This window comes from Hemiscyllium ocellatum, chromosome 37 (genome assembly GCF_020745735.1).
Source record: "Hemiscyllium ocellatum isolate sHemOce1 chromosome 37, sHemOce1.pat.X.cur, whole genome shotgun sequence".
NCBI lineage: Eukaryota > Metazoa > Chordata > Chondrichthyes > Orectolobiformes > Hemiscylliidae > Hemiscyllium > Hemiscyllium ocellatum.
In genome coordinates, this window is record NC_083437.1 from 9,348,677 (window position 1) to 9,369,348 (window position 20,672).

Genomic DNA, 20,672 nt, shown 5'->3' on the forward strand with positions numbered 1-20,672 from the left:
TACAAAATCAACTGTGCTTTATATACAAATGGAAAACAAATAACATCCTGATCAGTAATGCAATTCCTCCTCATGTAATGAGTAATAAGTAGGTCTAAATGTTGTTCAATAGTGCTTGATCTTAACACACTTTACCTTCTGAAGGTCAGCTATAGCTTGTTTAAGTTTCTTTGCAAAATCATAACGTTCATGTTTAACTGCTTCATGTTTCTCTTCATCCATTTTACGTATGATTTGAGCCACTTCAGGATCCTGGTACATGTCAAAGGCAAGGTCATCCAGGGGTGATATAATGTCAGATTTACTGAAAGCAAAAGAATAACTGCCCTTAAATAGAAGTAGCAGCTTTGTAATTCATGTAATCTTATCACCAAATGTAAAAACATAGAAGTAACAAGCAAAATAACAAATGCTGGTATTTCAAGAAGTCATGTGAGTGATCCTTTCCTCTCTCAACTGACTAAGGTAGCACATTTGTGCCAATTCTGTTTCAAGGAAAAATTATCCACATACATATTCAGCAGGTCCTGCAGCACAGGGAGTGGCATCCCTACTCCTAGTCAAAACTCCAGGCTCAAGTCCCATGTGAAGACTTAATGGCCAAGGAAAATGCATTCATAATGCAGCCAAAGTTCTGCATGAGATAAGTGGAGGAAACACAAAACACCTTGGACTCTTCCTTCAACTTTCTGCTTCAAGGATTGTCAGAAGTAAAAGGCTCAAAAAGAAACAATTCTGTTTAGCCTTCCCCACAACAAATGAACTGGACATAATGGGACTGCAGTTGGCTGCTGTAATGATTGTGATACTTGCAGCAACCTCTGCTAGCTGATGAGTCATTAAATGCAATAATCTAGAAGCTATCAGTGATATTCTGCTTCTCAACGTAGCACATTGTTACAGTTTTTGAAGGTGCAGTGAGCACCATATGAATGATTTGACATGAACTTCCACTCAATCCTGTGACTCTCTTCACCCAAGATTCTGGAAGTCTGCTCATAACAGTGCCAGCTGCTCCTTTCATTGCAACCAAGTGTGGAAGCAGGCAATTGGGCTTCAACAGAACTTGGCCTGCTATTCTCCCTAAGGTTTGAGAGCAAAGTAAGGCATATAAGCTTACCTTTGATCATATAACCCTCCCTAAAGACTCCATATTACTCTATGAATTAAAGAGAGTTCAAAATACAGTAGAACCATTCCTTAAAACCTTACATGAATCAAATTTAAATTCCACCAGCTGCTATGTTGGGTTTTAACCCTACGCCCCCGATAATTTGCCTGGACTTTTAGATTACTAGTCCTGTACAATTAATAAGGTGATATCATCTGCCGAAGTCCAAATCATTAATGTAAATTATGAACAGCCATGATCTCTGCACGTGATCTCTCAATGACTTCCTCATTCCACTACTCTAAACAATTATTCTTGATTCCCATTCTGTATTCTTGGCTTTAAGACAGACAGCAATCCAATCTGCCATTTATCCCCCAACTTAATGTCCTCGGAATTTATTCTTTAGTCTATTATGGGCACCTTACCAAAACCAAAAATCCAAAATAAATTCCTTTTGTTTTCTCCTTTAAAAAGTCACTACGATCGCAAAAGCAAGATTTGCCCTTTTGAAATTATGCTAACTATTGTTATTCTTTTAAGCTCTAAAAGACATTGACTCCACTTATGAGACGACTCTATTCCTCCTCCAGTGAAGTTAAAATGATTGATCTAAAATTCATTGAGCATGTAGCCCTTCCTAAATTGAAAAATTACGAGGATACTTTTTTCAATACAAATTATTGCATTTGTTTTATATGGTGTAATAAGTCTGCTTTCTCTTCCTAGATTCTTGTAAAATGCATGATGAAATCCATTATCACCATGATCATAAAATCTAGGCCACAGAAGGACATCTATTCTAGTACTTAAGTACTGTTTAGTGATTTGCCAGTGTCTCAGGGCTACAGTACAAGAAAGAATTAGTACAGTTAATCATCAGTTCACTTCCCCTCAGCATAATATATTCATATAACCTAATCACTTTTAAAGAAATCCACAATCTTATAATGCTGCAAATTACTAAAGTACATTGCAAGTCTGGGAATTAACTGTTTGTAGCCTCAACCTGATTTTATCAGAATCTTTTCCACCTAAATTAAACCAAAAACCTTTCAAACACAAGTATTAAAAAATTCCAATAATGCAATCACATTGAAGGCTTTTCCATAATAAAAAATGATCCAGTTTTTTAAGCATTTCTCTTAATGTTCCAAAATCAGAAGCATCATCAGTTTTGGAAGCCATGAAAAAATAACATACTTCCTCAAATGAGTTGACCATACTCCATACAGTATTCCAAACAGTGTCAGCCAAAAACCTCATACAGCCACAGCATTAGTCTCATTTGAAATAGTCTACATCTCAGGTAATGCAGTGCATTATTCGTCTATCTTAATGACAGCCAAGCAAAGGCACAATTGTTTCCAAAATTCATAATAGGCCACTAGATGTTACTTAATGACTGTTCCACACTCCTTTGGTCCAATACATACATTTTCTCTCAGTTTCTTGCTCCAACCGTAACACTCTACACTGATCTACATGAAAAGGAAGTGTCATCTACTGTCAAACAAATTATTCTGAATGTACTTGTTTTATCCCAGTTTAAATCATAATTTTTTTGTCTTTTGTTTATCCTGATCTTGTCAAACCTTGCCAAGTGGTCATTCCTTGACAAGTAGCATGGGTTGTGCCTGCACACTTTTTTAAAAAATTTCTACAGTGTAGGAACAGGCCCTTCGGCCCAACAAGTTCACACTGACCCCCCAAAGTGTAACCCACCCAGACCCATTTCCCCACCCTACATTACACCCGACTAATGCACCCAACCTACACGTCCATGAACACTATGGGCACATCTTTGGATTGTGGGACGAAACCTGAGCACCTGGTGAAAACCTACGCAGACATGGGGAGAATGCACAAACTCCACACAGAGTCACTAGAGGCTGGAATTGAACCTGCGTTCCTGGTTTGTAAGGCAGCAGTGCTAACCACTGAGCCACTTTTAATCAACGCAAAAAATATTAACTTCATTTCTGTCATTTACCCAATGTAGGTACATATAAAATTTCTTACAGCCATCTCTGATCAAAATGAAAATCATTAACTTTTAATGAAGTTGGTATTCTCCTTCCTTAACCAGGAACACAGATCAATGTCTAGCTAATGTACCAGTGTCAGTGCGCACAGGAAGTAATTAATTTGTGCAGCATTGTCTATCTGCAGGTAAATACAACTGTTAGATCAACACAAAAGCACATTCACTCATTTGAACTGACTTGATGGAAGATGTTAATTTCAAGTAAACAGCCGTTGCTTAGAGACTACAAGAAGTCAGGCTCAAGGTCAACAAAGGAAAGTTAATGTAAAGAGAAATGAATGAGCATTGACATTGAACAACACTTAGATTATGAAACACTATTATCTGAAAACACTTTGGGGTAACCAAATGGGAGAAATTGCATTCAACGGCTTGCTAAAAATAAATAACGCAATAATGATGTGTTTTTCACGGTCGAATTTGAGTGATTAGGAAAAATTTTAATGTTATTGATGATTATGTCTGCGGGAATTGTGTTTGGTTGACAATGCTATCAGATCGTATGGATAGTTTGGAACGACAGTTAGAGACAATGAGGAATTTACAGGGTCCAGGTTGTTTTGATGGATGGCAGTCTCAGGAAGGAAGAAAAACAGCAGATACAGTCAAGTAGATGGGTTACCTTGAGGAAATGTAGAAGAGGAAGGAAGGTGGTACAGGAGTCTACTGTGGCTATCCTCATTTCAAACAAGTATGCAGTTTTGGAAAATTTAGGGAGTGATGGACTCTCAGGGGAACATAACACTGACAGCCAAGTGGTTGGTACAAAGACTGCTCTCCTGATGTAGGCAGAGCCAGGGATGTAGTCTATAGGGACTTAAGTCAGGTTTTCAACAAAGTTCTGCATGGTAGACTGCTTAGCAAGTTACATTATGTGGAATCCAGGAAGAACTAACCATTTTTATCCATAACTGGCTTGAAAGTAGGAGACAAAGTTGCTTTTCAGACTGGAGGCCTGTGACTGGAGGTGTGCCACAAGGATCAGTGCTGGGTCCACTGTTTTTTGTCATTTATATACATGATTTGGATGTGAATGTAGGAGAAGTGGTTAAGTTTGCAGATGACACCAAAATGTGTGGTGTAGTGGACAGCAAAAAAGGTTACCTCAGAGCACAACAGGACCTTGATCAAATAGCCTGAGGAGTGACAAACAGAGTTTAATTTAATAAATGTGAGGTGCACTTTGGTAGGTCAAATCAGGGCAGGATATATATTCTTAATGGTAAATTCCTGGGGAGTGTTGCTGAACAAAGATACCTTGGAGTACAGGTTCATTATCCCTTCAAAGTGGAGTCGCAGGTAGATAGGATAACGAAGGAGGTGTTTTGTATGCTTGAACCGTACAGGACATTGGTTAGGCCACTGCATTCAATTCTGGTCTCACCGATATTGGAAATGTGCTCTTAAATTTAAAAGGGTTCAGAAAAGATTGACAATGATGTTATCAGGGTTGGAGGATTTCAGCTATTCGTAGATGCTGATTTGGCGAGGGATATCTTCCCTGAAGGCCGAGTGGTGATCTTATGGAGGTTTATAAAATCATGAGGGGCACAGATAAATGAATAGTCAAGGTCTTTTCCACAGGATAGGCGACTCCAAACCTGGAGGGCATAGGTTTAAGGTGAGAGGGGAAACATTTAAAAGGGACCTAAGAGGTAACTTTTTCACACAGAGGGTTGTGCATGTATGAAATTGACTGCCAGAGGAAGTAATGGAAGATGGTACAACGACAACATTTAAAAGGCCTCTGGATTGGTTACATGAATAGGAAAGGTTTGACGTGATATGGCTCAAAGGCTGACAAATGGGACTAGATTAATTTAAGATGTCTGGTCGACATGGACAAGTTGGACTGAAGGGTTTGTTTCCATGCTGTACATTTCTATGACTCTAAATCATAAAATGACACACAGTTTATTAGAGACTGAAACTTTAATCAACTAGACTATGCACAGAATAGGAAGTTCAGGATTTGGTGAGTAGGAATTCAGTGCTCCTACTGATTTTCAACAAATGTAATAGATTATTTAAATTTGAAGCAGGAAGCAATTTTTAATTCAGTGTTTCAGTACAAGTAACAATCTAAAAGTTTCTTCAGACAAAAGAAATTACCTATAACAAATAAAGAAAATATATAACATAAAGTAAGATGATCGTGGAACCATCAGTTTAGGTTTTCATTGGGTGTTTTGAGAAGATTTATAGCTCAGGTTAAGGTTCTGGATGTAGGTTTGCTTGCTGAGCTGGAAGTTTCATTTTCAGATGTTTCGTCACCATACGCGGTAACATTTTCAGTGAGCCTCCGGATGAAGCACTCGTGGTGTTACATTATGGACTACACCACCAGTGCTTCATCCAGAGGCTCACTGAAGATGTTCCCTAGTATGGTGATGAAATGTCTGAAGACGAACCTTCCAGCTCAGCGAAAAAACCTACATCCAGGGTGTGAAATTGTCCATTCAGGTTAGGGAAACTAGATATGAAAACTACACAGCAGTTCTACACAGGTTTCTGAGAAACAGTAAGTAAAGTTTGTAATAATCTATTCAATTTAATTCACCAAACAAATTAAAAGGATTAGGGAGGGAACTGCATGTTACATGGCAAGGTTCCTGTATGCAGAAGCCCATAGACACTGAGACTGTCTCAGAACTTCCAGGTTTGCAAGATATGTCCATAATTTTGAGTTATTCCAGCTCAGAATCATTGAACTGCAGTACAAGTTCAGGCACTCAAATTTAACGAGGGAAGAAATTTTGGATAGTTTAACCCAGAACACAAACATACTCCATAGAATTGCTTCAGCAAAGGCAACGTCCCAGCTCATGAAAATAAAAGCAAAGCCTGAAAAGAAAACTGAAATGCTGGATAAATTCAGCAGGTCTAGCAGCATTTGTTAAAATAGAAAAATAGAGGTAATGTTTTAAGTTCAATGAGACTTTTTTAGAACATGAATTCTGTTTCTCTCTGCAGAGATGCTGACAGCCTTGCTGAGTTTCTCCAGCAGTTTCTGATACACTTGCTGAGTATTTCAGCTATTTGCTTTGTCATTCAAAGACTTAATATTCATCAAGAGGATGATCAAGTATTTACCTGAAGTAAGTTCCATCAAGTGCTGGGTCATTTGGGCTCTGACCAAGATAGTGATCAATCAGCTTATCTTTTGTGGGCTGTAAAACAAAATAATTATATTGTTTAGTGAAAGTTAAGTATTAATTGAGTAGCCCTGCCATTTTATCACAATTATTTTAGCTTCAGTGATACAAAACTCATTTACAAAGAATCTTCAGTTGAATTCAACTATGGCTTATTAATAAAAGTGTGCATTTCACAGTGCAATCAATATAATTTTACAAAAATAATTATTTTCCTATCAAATTCATCCTTTAAATATACACAGGTTGTATATCCTTAATCCCGCACTCCCCAGCCCAGTCTTGCATCATAGTATGGTTCCAATTTCTGTTTTGTCCATGTAAAGTCATGGTTAAGGTCACAGGGTTACAAGTGTGCACATCATACTCCAGACATTTTTGTGAATTAAGCACTTTCTTTACATAGAGTAATTCAAGTGATACTTGTTGGGCCCTTCAGTAAAACAAAATTTTTATCTTTGTTGCTAAAGCTTGCTGTATGAGGCATAAAATCTAATTGCAACAACTTCACACAGGAATTCTCTCCAGTATCATTTAAAAATTCCTGTACTGACCCTGAAATGCAACCTTCAATGTCTGGAAAATTCTCCAGTCCACCTATGTTAAAGAGCTGCAAGTAACTTCAAAGGAGACTACTGTTTTAAAGACAAGAATTCCATCTAGTTCCTCAAAGTTTCCAGCAAGATAGCCAGATAACTGTAATGTGTGTGTAGAGGACTTCTGAAAATAAAATTTCCAAGGAGATGAAATATGCATACTACATCCCACTAAAGTTTTAGAAAATGCAAACTTTCCAAAACCACTGTAAAAGAACTTTAGAAATACTCCACCGAGGTTTAGAACTTGTACCTTGACCAGCTTAGGTCAAACTGAGAAGGAAGTTTTACAAGGAATAATTATGTAATTTGGTGGTAATAGAATGACTGCTTTTTTAAAAACAACAAAAGTCACTCTTATCATTATAACTGACTCTATTGTACAAACATACATTCAAGGAACAAGAGTCGGCCATTTGTTCCCTCTAGCCTCCTCTGCCACTCACTAAGATCACTAACCTCAACTCTACTTTCTTGGATCTCCCTGATAATCTTTCATTCTTGCTTATCCCTGTCTCTGCCTTAAAAATATTTAAAGATTACTCATCCACTACGTTTTGAGGAATTCCAAAGACTCATGACACTCAGAGGAAAAAAACGTCTTCCTCATTTGTGTCTTAAATGAGTGACCCCTCGTTTTTAAACTGTGACTTCTGATTCGAGACCCCTCCCCCCCAGTAAAATGAATATCTTTCCATATCCACCCAGTCAAGTCTCCTCAGGATCTTATATGTTTCAATGAAGTCACATGTGATCGTCTGGAGTTTTAGCATGATTACATTCTTAAGCAGGCAGCTCAGACCATAACTTTGCAATCAAGACCACAAAAAGCAGCGAAATCCAACTTACAACTGCCTTATCACTCTACTCTAGATGAATAGCAAAGTGATGGAGGGTGCCATTAGGTGCAATATCAAGATGCGATCATACAACAAAGACCTGTTCACTTACGCTCAGTTTGGATTCCATCACAGTAGTCAGCTCCTATCCTTATCACAATCTTAGCATGAACCTGCACAAATGAGGAAAACTCAAGAAGTGAAGCAAAAGTAATTAGCTTCAAGGTGCTCTAACAAAATTGAATTTGGAATGGACCGGGAAGGGTGAATCCACTGGTTTGGAGTCATACCTAGCATGATGTAAGATAGTTGTGGTTGCTGGAATTCAATCATCTTTGTTCCTAGCACTAACCATCTTCAGCTGCATCAATCACCTTCCCTGGACCGTTCCTTCAACATTCAGAGCTTGAAATCAGATAGACATTTATAGATGAAAATTGTACAGATGTTCAAAGGATGTAGAGCCAATGACAGCTGAATCTGCATTTTAGCATAGCATACAAAGTCTGTGTGTTGAAAAAACAGACTGAGGGACAATGACTCCAATTTTCCTTAAATAAAGCAAGAAAAAGAAAATTCATCAGTTCCACCTCCAGGTTGGCCAATTTGAGAAACTCCAGCTCATTACTTCGAAATAACTGTTCTGATGCCATCTGCTGGCAATGATCGTTATTCAGAAGGTAACAGAATCCACATGAAGCAGCACACGAGAATTCCTTGACTATCAGAATAGCAGACAATAAATCTTGAATAAACTAGAGGTAATTGTTATCGCAAATAACATGGAAGAGAAAAAAAATATTTTGAAATTAATATTAATGTTCAACCACCTTTAATTCAAAACAACACACCAGGTTAATAGGTTCATTTGGAAGAACTAGCTTTCAAAGTGCTGCTCCTTTATCGGGTGGTTGTCACCTGAGGAAGGAGCAGTACTCCGAAAGCTTGTACTTCCAAATAAACCTGTTGGACAATAATCTGTGGTTGTGTTATTTTTAACTTTGTACACCCCAGTCCAATACTGGCACCTCCAAATCACAAATACCTTTAACAATCATGAAGTCACAAAATGGTCACAGTCATTTGGGCCAGTGTGTCAATGCCAGCTCTTTCAGAAAGTAGCTCAACTCGCCCCACATACTTGTCTTTCCCTTATAACCCTGAAAATGCTCTTCAGTTGTTCACCAGATCCCATCTGAAAGCCAAGAGTGAATTTGTCTTCATCACAGTCCAGGATATTCCAAACCCAACTATTCGCCGAGTTAAAAATGTTTTTTCTCACATCACTGCTGTTGGTTCTTTAGACATTCACCTTATATACGTGTCCGGTAGTTCTTGAGGATCTAAAATGTATATATAAAACAGATGGAACTCCAAAAAGCTGGACAGGTGACTGTGAATGGGTATATAAAAAAATTAAATGGCCATGAGAAAATGTGCAAGGCCACGAAGGTTGAGGAAAATATAAATAAGGTTTAAAACAACGATACTGTAAAAAAAAGAACTTAGATTCTACTTGTAATCCCGAGCCTGAGTCTGGCATACCAGCCCTTTTTGAGGACTGGGATTTTGTTCTTGTATACCTCCTGAGCCCCTAACAGCTTCTAATTGTCCCCAGCTTTAATTTAAATCACTCACTTGTAACAAACCTTTTCTTTTTTTGAAAATGAAGCATCCAGCCTTCATAGCCGATATCATGGGGATGAGTGACCTGTGCCATCCTAAACCGGGTCCCATCCTGGGGATTAGAGTTATGTTAATGAAACATGCCCCTAACTACAAGACCACATTTACTCAATGTGTCCAAGGACAATACGAATGTAAATGCAGTAAAATTCTGGGAGTGGCCTGAATATGAATGGCTTGTGTTACAAGACTGAAGTATGAGCCTGTCTGATGGAAGTGACAAACAATTGAACAATGATCACTATTAACAATTACAATCACTATTAACAATAAACAATTAACCCTATGCTTTTGCAATGTTTTCCGCCTGGAGTTACTGACAGGATCCAGACCAACAGTACGAACCAGTCCAGGAATTTTTAGTTGCAAATGAGGTGAGCAGTGGTTTTCTATTGGGATGGCCAGAACCAGACTGAACCACGATGCAAGTTACAGGTAAAACAAATTATATTCAGCATCCTCGTGAACCCAAATGTTGTATGCCAGCCCTGATAGGATTGATTGGAACCAGGATACCCACTGGGGGTGAAACCTACCTCATGTGCTCATCCAACGACCTCATCTGGACAATCTTTTCCCATGGGGATCCTGCAAATGGGGTCAGGCAGACCCCAGCATTTCACCTCTGAGACTGGCAACAAGACATCAAAAACCCCAGGGGAAAATGCCTAGCCCTTGCTTTAACTGTTGAAATGTGGCCAATGGGGAGTTAATGTGTCTTTAATGTAACCTTGGAGCTGACGTTGGGAGTTGACATGCTTTCATCCTATCAAAAGGAAAATCTACTAATATACACCGACTCTTCATTGTGCTTTTCATGTGATCACGATTTTGGAGCCTTGTGGGAACATTGAAGAGTTTTAACCCCCAAGGGGGCAGCGTTATAGTAATATTATTTTGCCCAATCAATCTGACAGTTATCAAGATATTCGGCTCATGCTGATGAAACTGATACAATTTCTAAAGTAGTGGGCAAATATATGCAGCTGCCAAGCAGGCAGCCTTACATCCCAAACTTCTGATCCCATTGGGTCCCCAGCAAAACCCAGTTAAGACACAGCATAAGGACGGGTATGCCACACCTGGTAAGGTGCAGAAATCACAGGGGAATGAGACTTTCTGTTCAATGCCAATTCACAATATAGAGGTTGATTTCTCTATTGCTTACTGACTGGAATTATACAGGTTTAGTGTTTGGATTATTTTCCATATTGTTTAAAAATTTGGAAGTAATTTGCAAATTTCCATTTCTGAAGTAATTACAGACACTTTATATTACAATATGCTACTGACTGAATTATCAGGTGATTTAATTTCACACAAAGATGCGAAGCCTAAATGTTTTTGCTTTGTGTATAAAGCTTATAAGAATGTACACTTGTTGGATTGATTTATCTTTGGATTGGGCTGTTAGATCCAAGAAGGAGTGTCTGGCTGAGCTATTATCTTCACTTAGTTGTTTGATACTGAATAGTGATGGTTTATAATTTTAAGACTGTACCAATGTCTAACTTCTAGGGTCAGCTCAATATTAGAAAATGTAAGTGTGGTTTGAAAGCTTTGTGTCATGTTACTATAATTTGGGCACAACATTGCCCTCCAGTCAATATTCATCATCAACTTTTCTACTCAAAATCACCATCTGGTTTCTACACTTAAATTCTAAATACTGTTAACTACAGCTGTAGATCAGGCCATTTGATTGGGCACAAGGCTAATGTATGTTTTTAAAAAGAATATAACATTCCAGAACTAATCTAAATTTTAGGTAATATTGATGTTTTTAGTAGCAAAACTTCGAAGAGTATTACATCTTAGCAAAGCTGGATTTATAGAAATAGGTTTGCTTGATTCGCCCATGCTGAGGCTCCTCCATATAAAGTAATAAAATGATGGGTAGGAAGGGAATCTCTAGTGCAGAGTTTAAATGAACCAGTCTTTTTGCCAATGCGGGAAATATATTTACTCCAGTGGGCTATTTGGAGTTTGATTAATTTGAGAATTATTTATTTCAAAATTGCTCTTTTGGTCTTCTAACCTGCTTAAAAGCACAAATTATGGCCTCAAATAAGGTACTCCCGCAATACTCAAACCAGAATATCAGTGACCCCTGCTGGATTAGTTTGTGTTACTTCTCTGCTGCTGCCTATTTTAATTGACTGTGTATATATTGTATATACTTATATACAAGGAGGAAATGGTTTATACTTTATTACAATAGACACTCTGCAGCCTCCAACCTTACAAGGGGGAGATGATAAAGATCAAACTTGACCTGCCGAATGGACTTGCCATTGCCAGAATTGGTGTACAAGAAGAGACAGTTTACCTGTGTGATCTTCAGCAAACAGAGACTGTGTACCAACTATTCAAGGAAGATGTCCTCGTGTGCCGAAAGACTGAGTGTTGCCAAGAATATCTAATGCAGTGGTCAACTGCATCAAAAAGATTCAACAGTTCATTTACAGAACAAGTCTAATTGTGTGCCAGTTTGATTACATTTGCATAAAGAGCATCCCTGGTAAGCCTTGTCCCCTTTCAGATAGATCACGTAATAAAAGAGACAAAGGGGGGGATGTTATCCTTCACTAACAATTTGTTTCTAGAAACCCATAATAAAATATTTGGAGAGGATGAAGTAGTTTGTTACGCTCTTACTTCAGCAAGAGACTCCCTGACTCCTTTTATCCTTCCAAGTCCTAACATGGGGGTATAGAATAGTTCTAAAGTATTTACAGGATTATGGACTTTCTCCAATAAACCCATACTATTCTATCCAAATTGCTACAATGGTAAGGGATGGGAGTGCACTTATGTAAAAGTGCCTAAAATTATCCCCTGTGCTCTGACAAAATGTATCAGTCATCATTGCTTCCTTGAAGGACCTCGCATCTCACGCGTATGCCTTAAGGAGATATGTTACTCTATTACCATTGGTATTCAAACCCTTTGTGGGGTGGTAACAACACCCACCTTGATTATGATACCCCTAATGGCACTAATATTTTCCCAATTATTGGATGGAGAGACCATTCTGGGATGTCGACCACGTCTCTTAATAAGAGACCCACCTCATTTGACTAAATGATTTTCAGCCTTTACGTTCGGGACCAAACTATGTATTCATGGATTACCCAGGTAGATAGGCCCACTTCTTACAGGGAAGATCCCTCCATTATCTACACTAAACCTGGATATTATTTTTCAGTTATGATAAGGCATCTAAATACCTTGTCCTGAATACAGCAAGCACTCCTCGTGCTGTAGCTGTAGGAACACTCTTTCCAACTACTGTTCCCTGTCCAATTACCTGGAAACAAGATCATAATTCACCTGTTAAACGTTCAGTTTCTCCTGATTTTCATGCAGAATGGAAGAATCCAAAGGCCAAATCAAGAAGTAAAACTCACTCACTGGCATATGTAGCTCTTAGTGTTCTTTCTGTAGGAGAGTCTTCAGGAGTTATTAGTCATCAAAACCGTAATTCTCTCATGTGTGGACTCTCAATTTGTGAAATGAGACAACTACTGCCCTAATAGAAGTTAGGGACATGCTTTCAGAATTGCGCCTATTTACCCAACAAAACCACTATGCTCTCGATTACACACTTGCAAAGGAAGGTGGAGTTTGCGCCATAGTCAAAGGAAAGCGCAGGACCACACTTAACAACTAATGTGGGTGAGTACATTCAGATTTGTGGTGCATTGGCCTCTGAAACGACCAGAGCATGGACTGAAGCATTAGGATGGTCTGCAGTTCAATCATCCTGGAATAAGTGTTCTTTCAAATGATATAACTACGGTATTTGAGAAGGTTTCCAATGAAAAAAAAAAGGAATGAAGTTTGGGTAGTAATAGCAGAATGTTCTGAAACGAACCAGAGAGCAACAATATTAAATTTGGCGTCATGTAATGTGAAAGATTACCTAATGACCTCAGAGTCAAGGTCACCCCTAGATAGCAGCAATCAGACTACGCTTGAATTTTACACTCTTATTTCTTTCAAGCTAGATGTAAGACTCACATTTCAAATCTAAATAAGGACATGAAAACTGAGTTAAGTGAAGTGCCCTGGTATACTAGGCAAGGCGATAGATCAATAGATACATTGTGAAATATACTTAAGAGGATACACGAAAATTCAGAATAAGTATACCAAATTCTTACAAGTCGTCACTACGAGAAAAAAATTCTCATGGGAGGATACATAATCCATTGCTCAATAAATATTTCAATGAAAGCATCAACCTTGAGGAAAAAACATAATTGTGCAAAATTAAGTGGTAGGTCAGATGATGAGAGAATATTTAAAAAATGGCTAAAAGATTCACAAGAAGAAAGAGATTAAGAGAATGAGGAAAAGCTAGGTAGAAATGCAAAAATAGATAGCAAGAGTTTCTGTGGATATTTTAAAATGTAAGCTGAGTGTCTACGTGCTGAGCAAACTGATGGAGCTGCATGCTATCAAGCCATCAGATCCTGATCCACTTTATCTTAGGATTTCAAAAGACCCAGGTAATGAGGTCACAAATGTGTTTGTCTTTTAAAAATTCACTCGATTCTGGAAGATTTAATTTAAATGGAAAATAGCTAATATAACTCCTCTTCTCAAGAAGGCAGGGGAGGTAGAAAGGAGAAAACTATACACCAGTTAGTTTGATGCCTTAAGGGGCAAATGTTACAATTGATCTTTCAGGAAGTTGTAGCTGGACATTTGGACAAACTGAGAAGAGGTAGCATGGCTTTGCAAAAGGGAAATCATGTTATTTGAAGGGTGCCTGGGCTCATGTGGTGTAATAGAAAGATCCCTATCTCTGAGTCAGGAGTCCTGGATGCAACTCAGATTTGGTCCAGAGTTGTGTAGTTACATCCCTAAGCATGTTGATTAAAAAATATTCGAAGAGTAACTCTAACAGCAAAGATTTTGTACTGTGGATAAAGGACAACCTTCAATACGTGTTGTACTAGGATTTAGAGAAGATCATGTACCATTGCCAATAAAAAGGTTCCTGTCAAAGTAGGAGCTCCAAGTGCAGGGGTTAACATATTAGCATGGATAGAAGATTGGCTGGCTGCAGCAGAAAACAGGCTGTAGAAGTGGGTCTTTTTCCTCATTGTCAGGAAGGAATGAGGGGAGTGCTGCATTGGTCTGTGCTGGGGCCACAAGTTTTTTTTAAACAACTTTTTTGAAAACATGAGGTTGTAGACATTTACAAATAGCTTGAGTAACTGGGTGTAAATCTGGCAGATAAACTATAGTGTGGGAACATTGCTGACTTTGGTTGGAAGAATAATAACGCAATAGTATATGGAAATCAATCAAAGATTCTGTGATGCAGAGAGATCATTATGCTCAAGTTAGCAAGTTCACGAAACGTTAGCATGCCGGTACAGTAAGTAGTTAAGGCTAATGGAATGCTACCTTGATCGTAAGACATCATGAACAAAAATAAAACGCTATGCTTACATTAGACAGTGCATATTCTTTATGTCATTCCCATTAATTGGTGGCTAACAGAATACACATTCGTAGTCTAATGGCACTTCTATTATTTCTTAAAGCAAATAGATTCTGTAATATACAATTTTAAATATTGGACAGAAAAGGCATCAAATTGTGCAATACATTGCTAAGAGTTGGCAAAAGACAAAACGGTCTGACTTTTCTTGTGTCAAGGAATGATAAAGACATTTGAGCGGTAGTAATCAAAATCACTTATGATCTGAAGTAGAAGTAAAAGTTTCTAGGTACTTCAAATGGGTGAAGTACCAGATTTCACATGAGTAGTAACATTAGGTTTTCCTTTGTTCACCTTGTACGACGATTAAAATTGTGCACCAATGCAATTTGTATCAAATCATAAAGGTGATCTCAATATTTCAACATCTAAGACATTTAGTATATGTAATCCAGTGGATTATGTACATGTAAAGCAAAGCAAAAACTACAAAAGAGATGAGAGGTCTTTGTGGGCGGCACGGTGGCACAGTGGTTAGCACTGCTGCCTCACAGCGCCTGTAGACCCGGGTTCAATTCCCGACTCAGGCGACTGACTGTGTGGAGTTTGCACGTTCTCCCCGTGTCTGCGTGGGTTTCCTCCGGGTGCTCTGGTTTCCTCCCACAGTCCAAAGATGTGCGGGTCAGGTGAATTGGCCAAGTTAAATTGCCCGTAGTGTTAGGTAAGGGGTAAATGTAGGGGTATGGGTGGGTTGCGCTTCGGTGGGTCGGTGTGGACTTATTGGGCCGAAGGGCCTGTTTCCACACTGTAAGTCTAATCTAATCTAATCTAATCTAAAAAATGTTCGAGAGGATGTAATTCCTCCAAAGGTAAAGATTTATCTTTCTTGTATCAAGTTTAAAATTACTGATAAATGCTGAGAGAAAAACAAGGTATTCAATGTGTAGAGCTGTCAGTGAAAATGTGCTTTGTTCATCAAATCTACAAACTGGATGATAAACAAAATCCCTCACCAAACCAAATCAAAATAAAGGTGAGGATGTGATTATTCAAAAACTCAGTTAAAAGATTCAAGGGCTATAAATAAGCTTTGAACATATAATCCTTGACAGGAGCAGGCCACTAAAGTCATCAACAAAACCAGGCTTTTTTAAAAGTTATTCTCTCCTCAAGAATTCCATAACAGTTTGTACCAAATCTATTCAACTTGGTAAATCTATTTTTTTCCAAAAGTTCCGTAATATACTGTGCACTCTCCTCCACTTTGGCAATCACTTTGCTGCATGTTTCAATTCAAGTCTACATGTGCAACCCTGAAATTGCCTGTCACTTTAACCCTCAGCTTCAATCACACACTTGAACCAACATCTTTGGTCTCCCACATTGGAATAATGAAACTTCCAACTGCAAGCTCAAGGAAAACCATCATCTTTCTACAAGAGGCTTACATTGCTTAATACTGTTAAATCTTAGTCCACATTCATTCAGACACCAGATTTGGTACTGGAGGATGCCTCCTCGAGCCACTATACTCACGTTTGGGGTGATGACTCCTAACAGATACAGTCAGCGAGGTAATCAATATCCCCCAGAGCAACTCACCTTTATTCTCCACCTTAATCCCATGACACAATCTCTGCATTCTTCTCTATCCTATTTTGGGCTAACTATTTATAGCTGTAATGCATAACAGTCTCATTATTAAATTCTGCCTTTCAGTACTATTTGCATTGCAATCACTCTTGGCCTCCACCGCAAAACAAGCCTTTCCCTTTTGATCTTTTTCTCGTGTTTGCTGAAAAGGAGCTTGTGCTACATGTTTTCTAGCTCTGATAAAAAGTGAAATGTTAAGTGCTTTCACCTGTCTACAGGTATTGTCCAAATTGTCCAGTGTTTTAAAAAATTATCTTTATATTTCAGTGTGGAAAGATTTTAAGCAGGGAATCATTGTCCCATTTATCCAAATATGCTAAACTTTCCATCAGCTTCTTCATCGTACTTCCAGAACTAACAACTCTGTTTATAAATTCCTAATAAGGTATTTCAACCAATAGAATAAATTTTGGGTTGCACCTACCCTGGCATTCTTTTACATCATCTATTCTCATGAAAAACACCATGTCCAAATACCAATTTTATTATTTTGCCTTCAACTTCAAACAAAGTCTCAGTTTTTAAATTGAGAACAAATTTTAGAACCTCAAGCCAAGTCCTTCTTCTCCTCCAACCTCCAATTTTCCAGATAACAACCCTCCGAACAATCCCTCAGTTTCAGAAGCCAATTTGTGTTTCTACTATAGACTTTCTCCAAGAATTCTGCCATTTACCTGCAACTCGTCAGCCGGAAGGTCTTGGCTTGAAATTACTTCAAAATGAAACAAATTCTTTCACATCTTCACAAAAGGCAATGTCCTGCAATGCGAATAAGTGAGATAACCACATGATCAATTAGAGATTTAATCTATTCCTACTTACAGTTGTACTTGTTTCATTGTGCTCGACTGGATCTCCAAGAATATTAACAGCTACCAGGGCAACCTAAAAAGTAACCATACACAGTAATAAAAATATAAATGATGCTGGTCTTCACAGATAAATAGTCAATTTTAAAGCTGGAATCTAAATAACTTTGGCATTGCTCAAAAGAAGACATTTTGTTGAAGGTTTTCATCATGTGCTCATCAGGACAATTCTCAAGAATGCCAATGTAAGGGAAAACCAATACTGAAATTGCATGAGAGAAAAGTGCTGATTGACATATGGTCTGTGATTGGTATAGGTGTTGCCATATATAATGCACAAGTTCATAATGTTTGACTGTTAACTCTCCACGTTTCTTTAAAATTTTAAGCCAGGTAAATTTGACTTAAACAAATATTGGCAGCTAACTACCATTCATCATTAACTTGTGCACTCTCCTAGGCAATGCCTCTACCAATCAAAGCCTATGTGCTAATCAATTAGCAATCTATGTGCTAGAGTGCTTGGTGACATGGTGTAAAGATAACAATCTCTCCCTCAATGTTAACAAAGCTACAGCTGATCACCCACTTCAGGACGCAGAGGAAGAGGAGGACGTGCCCCTATCTACAGGAGCTAAGGTGGAGATGGTCAACAGCATCAAGTTCCTAAAGGTGGTGATCACCAACAATCTATCCTGGACCACCCATGGTGGTGCGACGGTCAAGAAGTCACAACAATGCCTTTTCTTCCTCAGAAGGCTAAGGAAATTCGACATGCCCATAAGGACCCTCACCAAATTTTATCCACAAACCACACCATTTCGATGCATCATGGCTTGGTATGGCAACTGCTCTAGCCATGACCATAAGAAACTACAGAAAGTTGTGAACACAGTTCAGACCGTCACACAAGTCAACCTTCCATCCAGTGAATCCATCTATACTTCTTAATGCCTTGTAAAGGCAGCCAACATCAAAGACCCTCCCATTCCAGTTATAACCTCTTCCAATCTCTTCCGTCAGGCAGAAGACACAAAAACTTAAACGCATGCACGAACAGGTTCAAGAACAGCTTCTTCCCTGCTGTTAGAAGACTTCTAAATCGAACTCTCAAATTCTAAAGTTGATCATGGTTTTTATGCAACTTCTTTTCAGCTGTAACTTCGTATTCCTCACTTGGTTCAATCTCCCGATGATCTTTCTATGTTATGATCTGCCTGTACTACATGCAGAACAAAAACCTTTTTACTATACATAGGTACATGCGACAAGAATAAATCAAATCTCTCATTCAGAATAAATGTCAGTTTCCTCATACATTAGTATTCTGTAGAACTGTCCTGTTGAGTGAAAGACGAAAAGATTTGACAATATGTATACTTTCTCAGTAATACTGAAGTATGATATACCAAATGACTATCTAAATGAATGGTAAAGGAAGAAGTACCTTTGATCATGCTTACTGAGCTTGCCAATACTCTACTCATACATAGAATGCATTGCTTAGAACCAAGACTTGGCATAAATTTTTCAATAGATTTGTAAGCATATACAATTTCATTCACGCTCCATGGAACATCACACTTGGACCTTTCCTTTGTAACAGCAGGCTCAATTAATAGCATTGTCCTTCAAAAGCACTTGCATAAAGACATTTCTTTATCCTTCCCTATTGTTCCCTTGTTGACGATTTAAATTGATTACTGCTGATCACAGAATCACAATACTAAAAAAAAATCACTCTTATTCACGATCAAAACTGACCAGAATTATAAAACCTTCCAAGCAGTTTCTCATCAGATCCCTCCGTTCCAGTGAATTTTGTCAATACCTCAAGTCGCTGTCTTCATAACTCTAACACTCCATCCCTGGCAAGCTTACAACGTACATACTCTGGGCTGGGCTTTTGGGGCCTGATTGAGGTCAGAACTAAGATGGCACCACACAAGAGAAAATAGCAGCAAAACCATAAAGCCAGACCTATTAACTCAGTTTGTAGGACAGGGTAGGGGCTAAGGTAGCTCTCTAAACTCAACCATAATCCTAAACAGGCCAACTAAAGTTTAAGCTTCGATAAAATTCCATTCAGAACCTTTTGGAGTCTTTTTTGGTCTGGTTGCCTGCTTCAGACCAGGTGAAAACAGGCAAGGACCATCTACAATCTTGGTGTTGTTAACTACTGAAAAGAATCCAGCATCAGAAGTATTCTTCATTAAAACAGCACTGAGGAACCACAAATCACAAATGATTGCATGTACAGTCTGTTCTGCTATAATGTGGTGGTTGTGTTCCTGTACGACCTACTGTTATAGAAAATCACGCAATACAATAATGGGGCCAATGGGAAAAACAGGGTTGGGGTGAACCACCAAAAATATCAGTCAAAATCAAAACAAAAATAGTAGTTAGCCTACCATAAACGACGGCACAGTGTAAGTAAATATTTTAATGAAATAATAATACATTTATCACTTTAAGGGGCTTCTGAGTTTGCTGAGTTACAGTACTGTATTAAGACAGAGGCTGACTGTCATTATCAGCATCATTACTTTTCGAGAGCAGTTCTGGATGAGGGTTATGATCAAATAAATTATTTAGTTCAGAAGTGGATAGCTTGGTGGTTCATTGTCCTCAAACTGTTTCTTGAGGGTTGGGTTAAAAAAAGACATCTAATTTTTGCTGCTTTGCCATTTTTCTTCTTTCATGAAGCTACTCACGTGGTGCCAGATAAGACTTTATGCCACGACCTGCTAACCTGTTGTGTTTTGCATTGTAATCATTATCTTTGAAGAGCTGCAACTGCTTCTCAACTTCCCTCAGGATAGAAGATAAAAGAGAAGTGGACACTTCTCGTGGTGCCGTATCCAGGACTTCATTGTCTTCATCTCAAGCTTCAATTTCCCCAGCAGCAACAAGTTGTTGAAATCAGATGGTCTTCACAATGGGACTCAAGCAGCTCCTCAATTTGCTCAGTCTCCACTTCTTCAAATCCAACTTGCTTTGCGATAGCAACACAATGTTCTTTGATTGCTGGAAGCTTCTCTGACAATTCAACACCTTTAAAATCATGAAGAAAATCTGGGTGCAGCTTCTGCAAACTGCATGCAAATAGTTCTTACTGACATCACCCCAAGCCTCTACAACAATGTCAACAGCATTCTTAATGTTGAAGATTTTCCAAAATTGAAGAACACTGTCCTACTTATCCCCCCTCGCTTCTTGAATGCGCATTTTAAATAATAAGCTTCAAAAGCTGCTATTGCACCCCAGTCCATGGGATGAATGACAGAGGTTGTGTTGGGAGATAAAAAAGAGAGA

At 38.4% G+C, this 20,672-nt stretch overlaps 1 protein-coding gene across 4 annotated transcripts in view; it reads right to left on the reverse strand.

Annotated features, from left to right (window-relative positions):
* The window catches only part of cep104 (centrosomal protein 104), a 204,252-nt gene that overhangs the window by 168,094 nt on the left and 15,486 nt on the right, over window positions 1-20,672 (reverse strand). For 3 of the 4 annotated variants that reach the window (XM_060851889.1, XM_060851886.1, XM_060851888.1), the window contains 3 exons: window positions 17,368-17,430; window positions 6,252-6,328; window positions 136-304 (listed from right to left, as the gene is read on the reverse strand). In XM_060851889.1, coding sequence (XP_060707872.1) covers window positions 136-304; window positions 6,252-6,328; window positions 17,368-17,430 — 309 coding nt within the window. Of the gene's footprint in view, window positions 1-135; window positions 305-6,251; window positions 6,329-8,100; window positions 8,118-17,367; window positions 17,431-20,672 lie in introns of those variants that run through there. The other variant, XM_060851890.1, reaches the window with a different exon arrangement.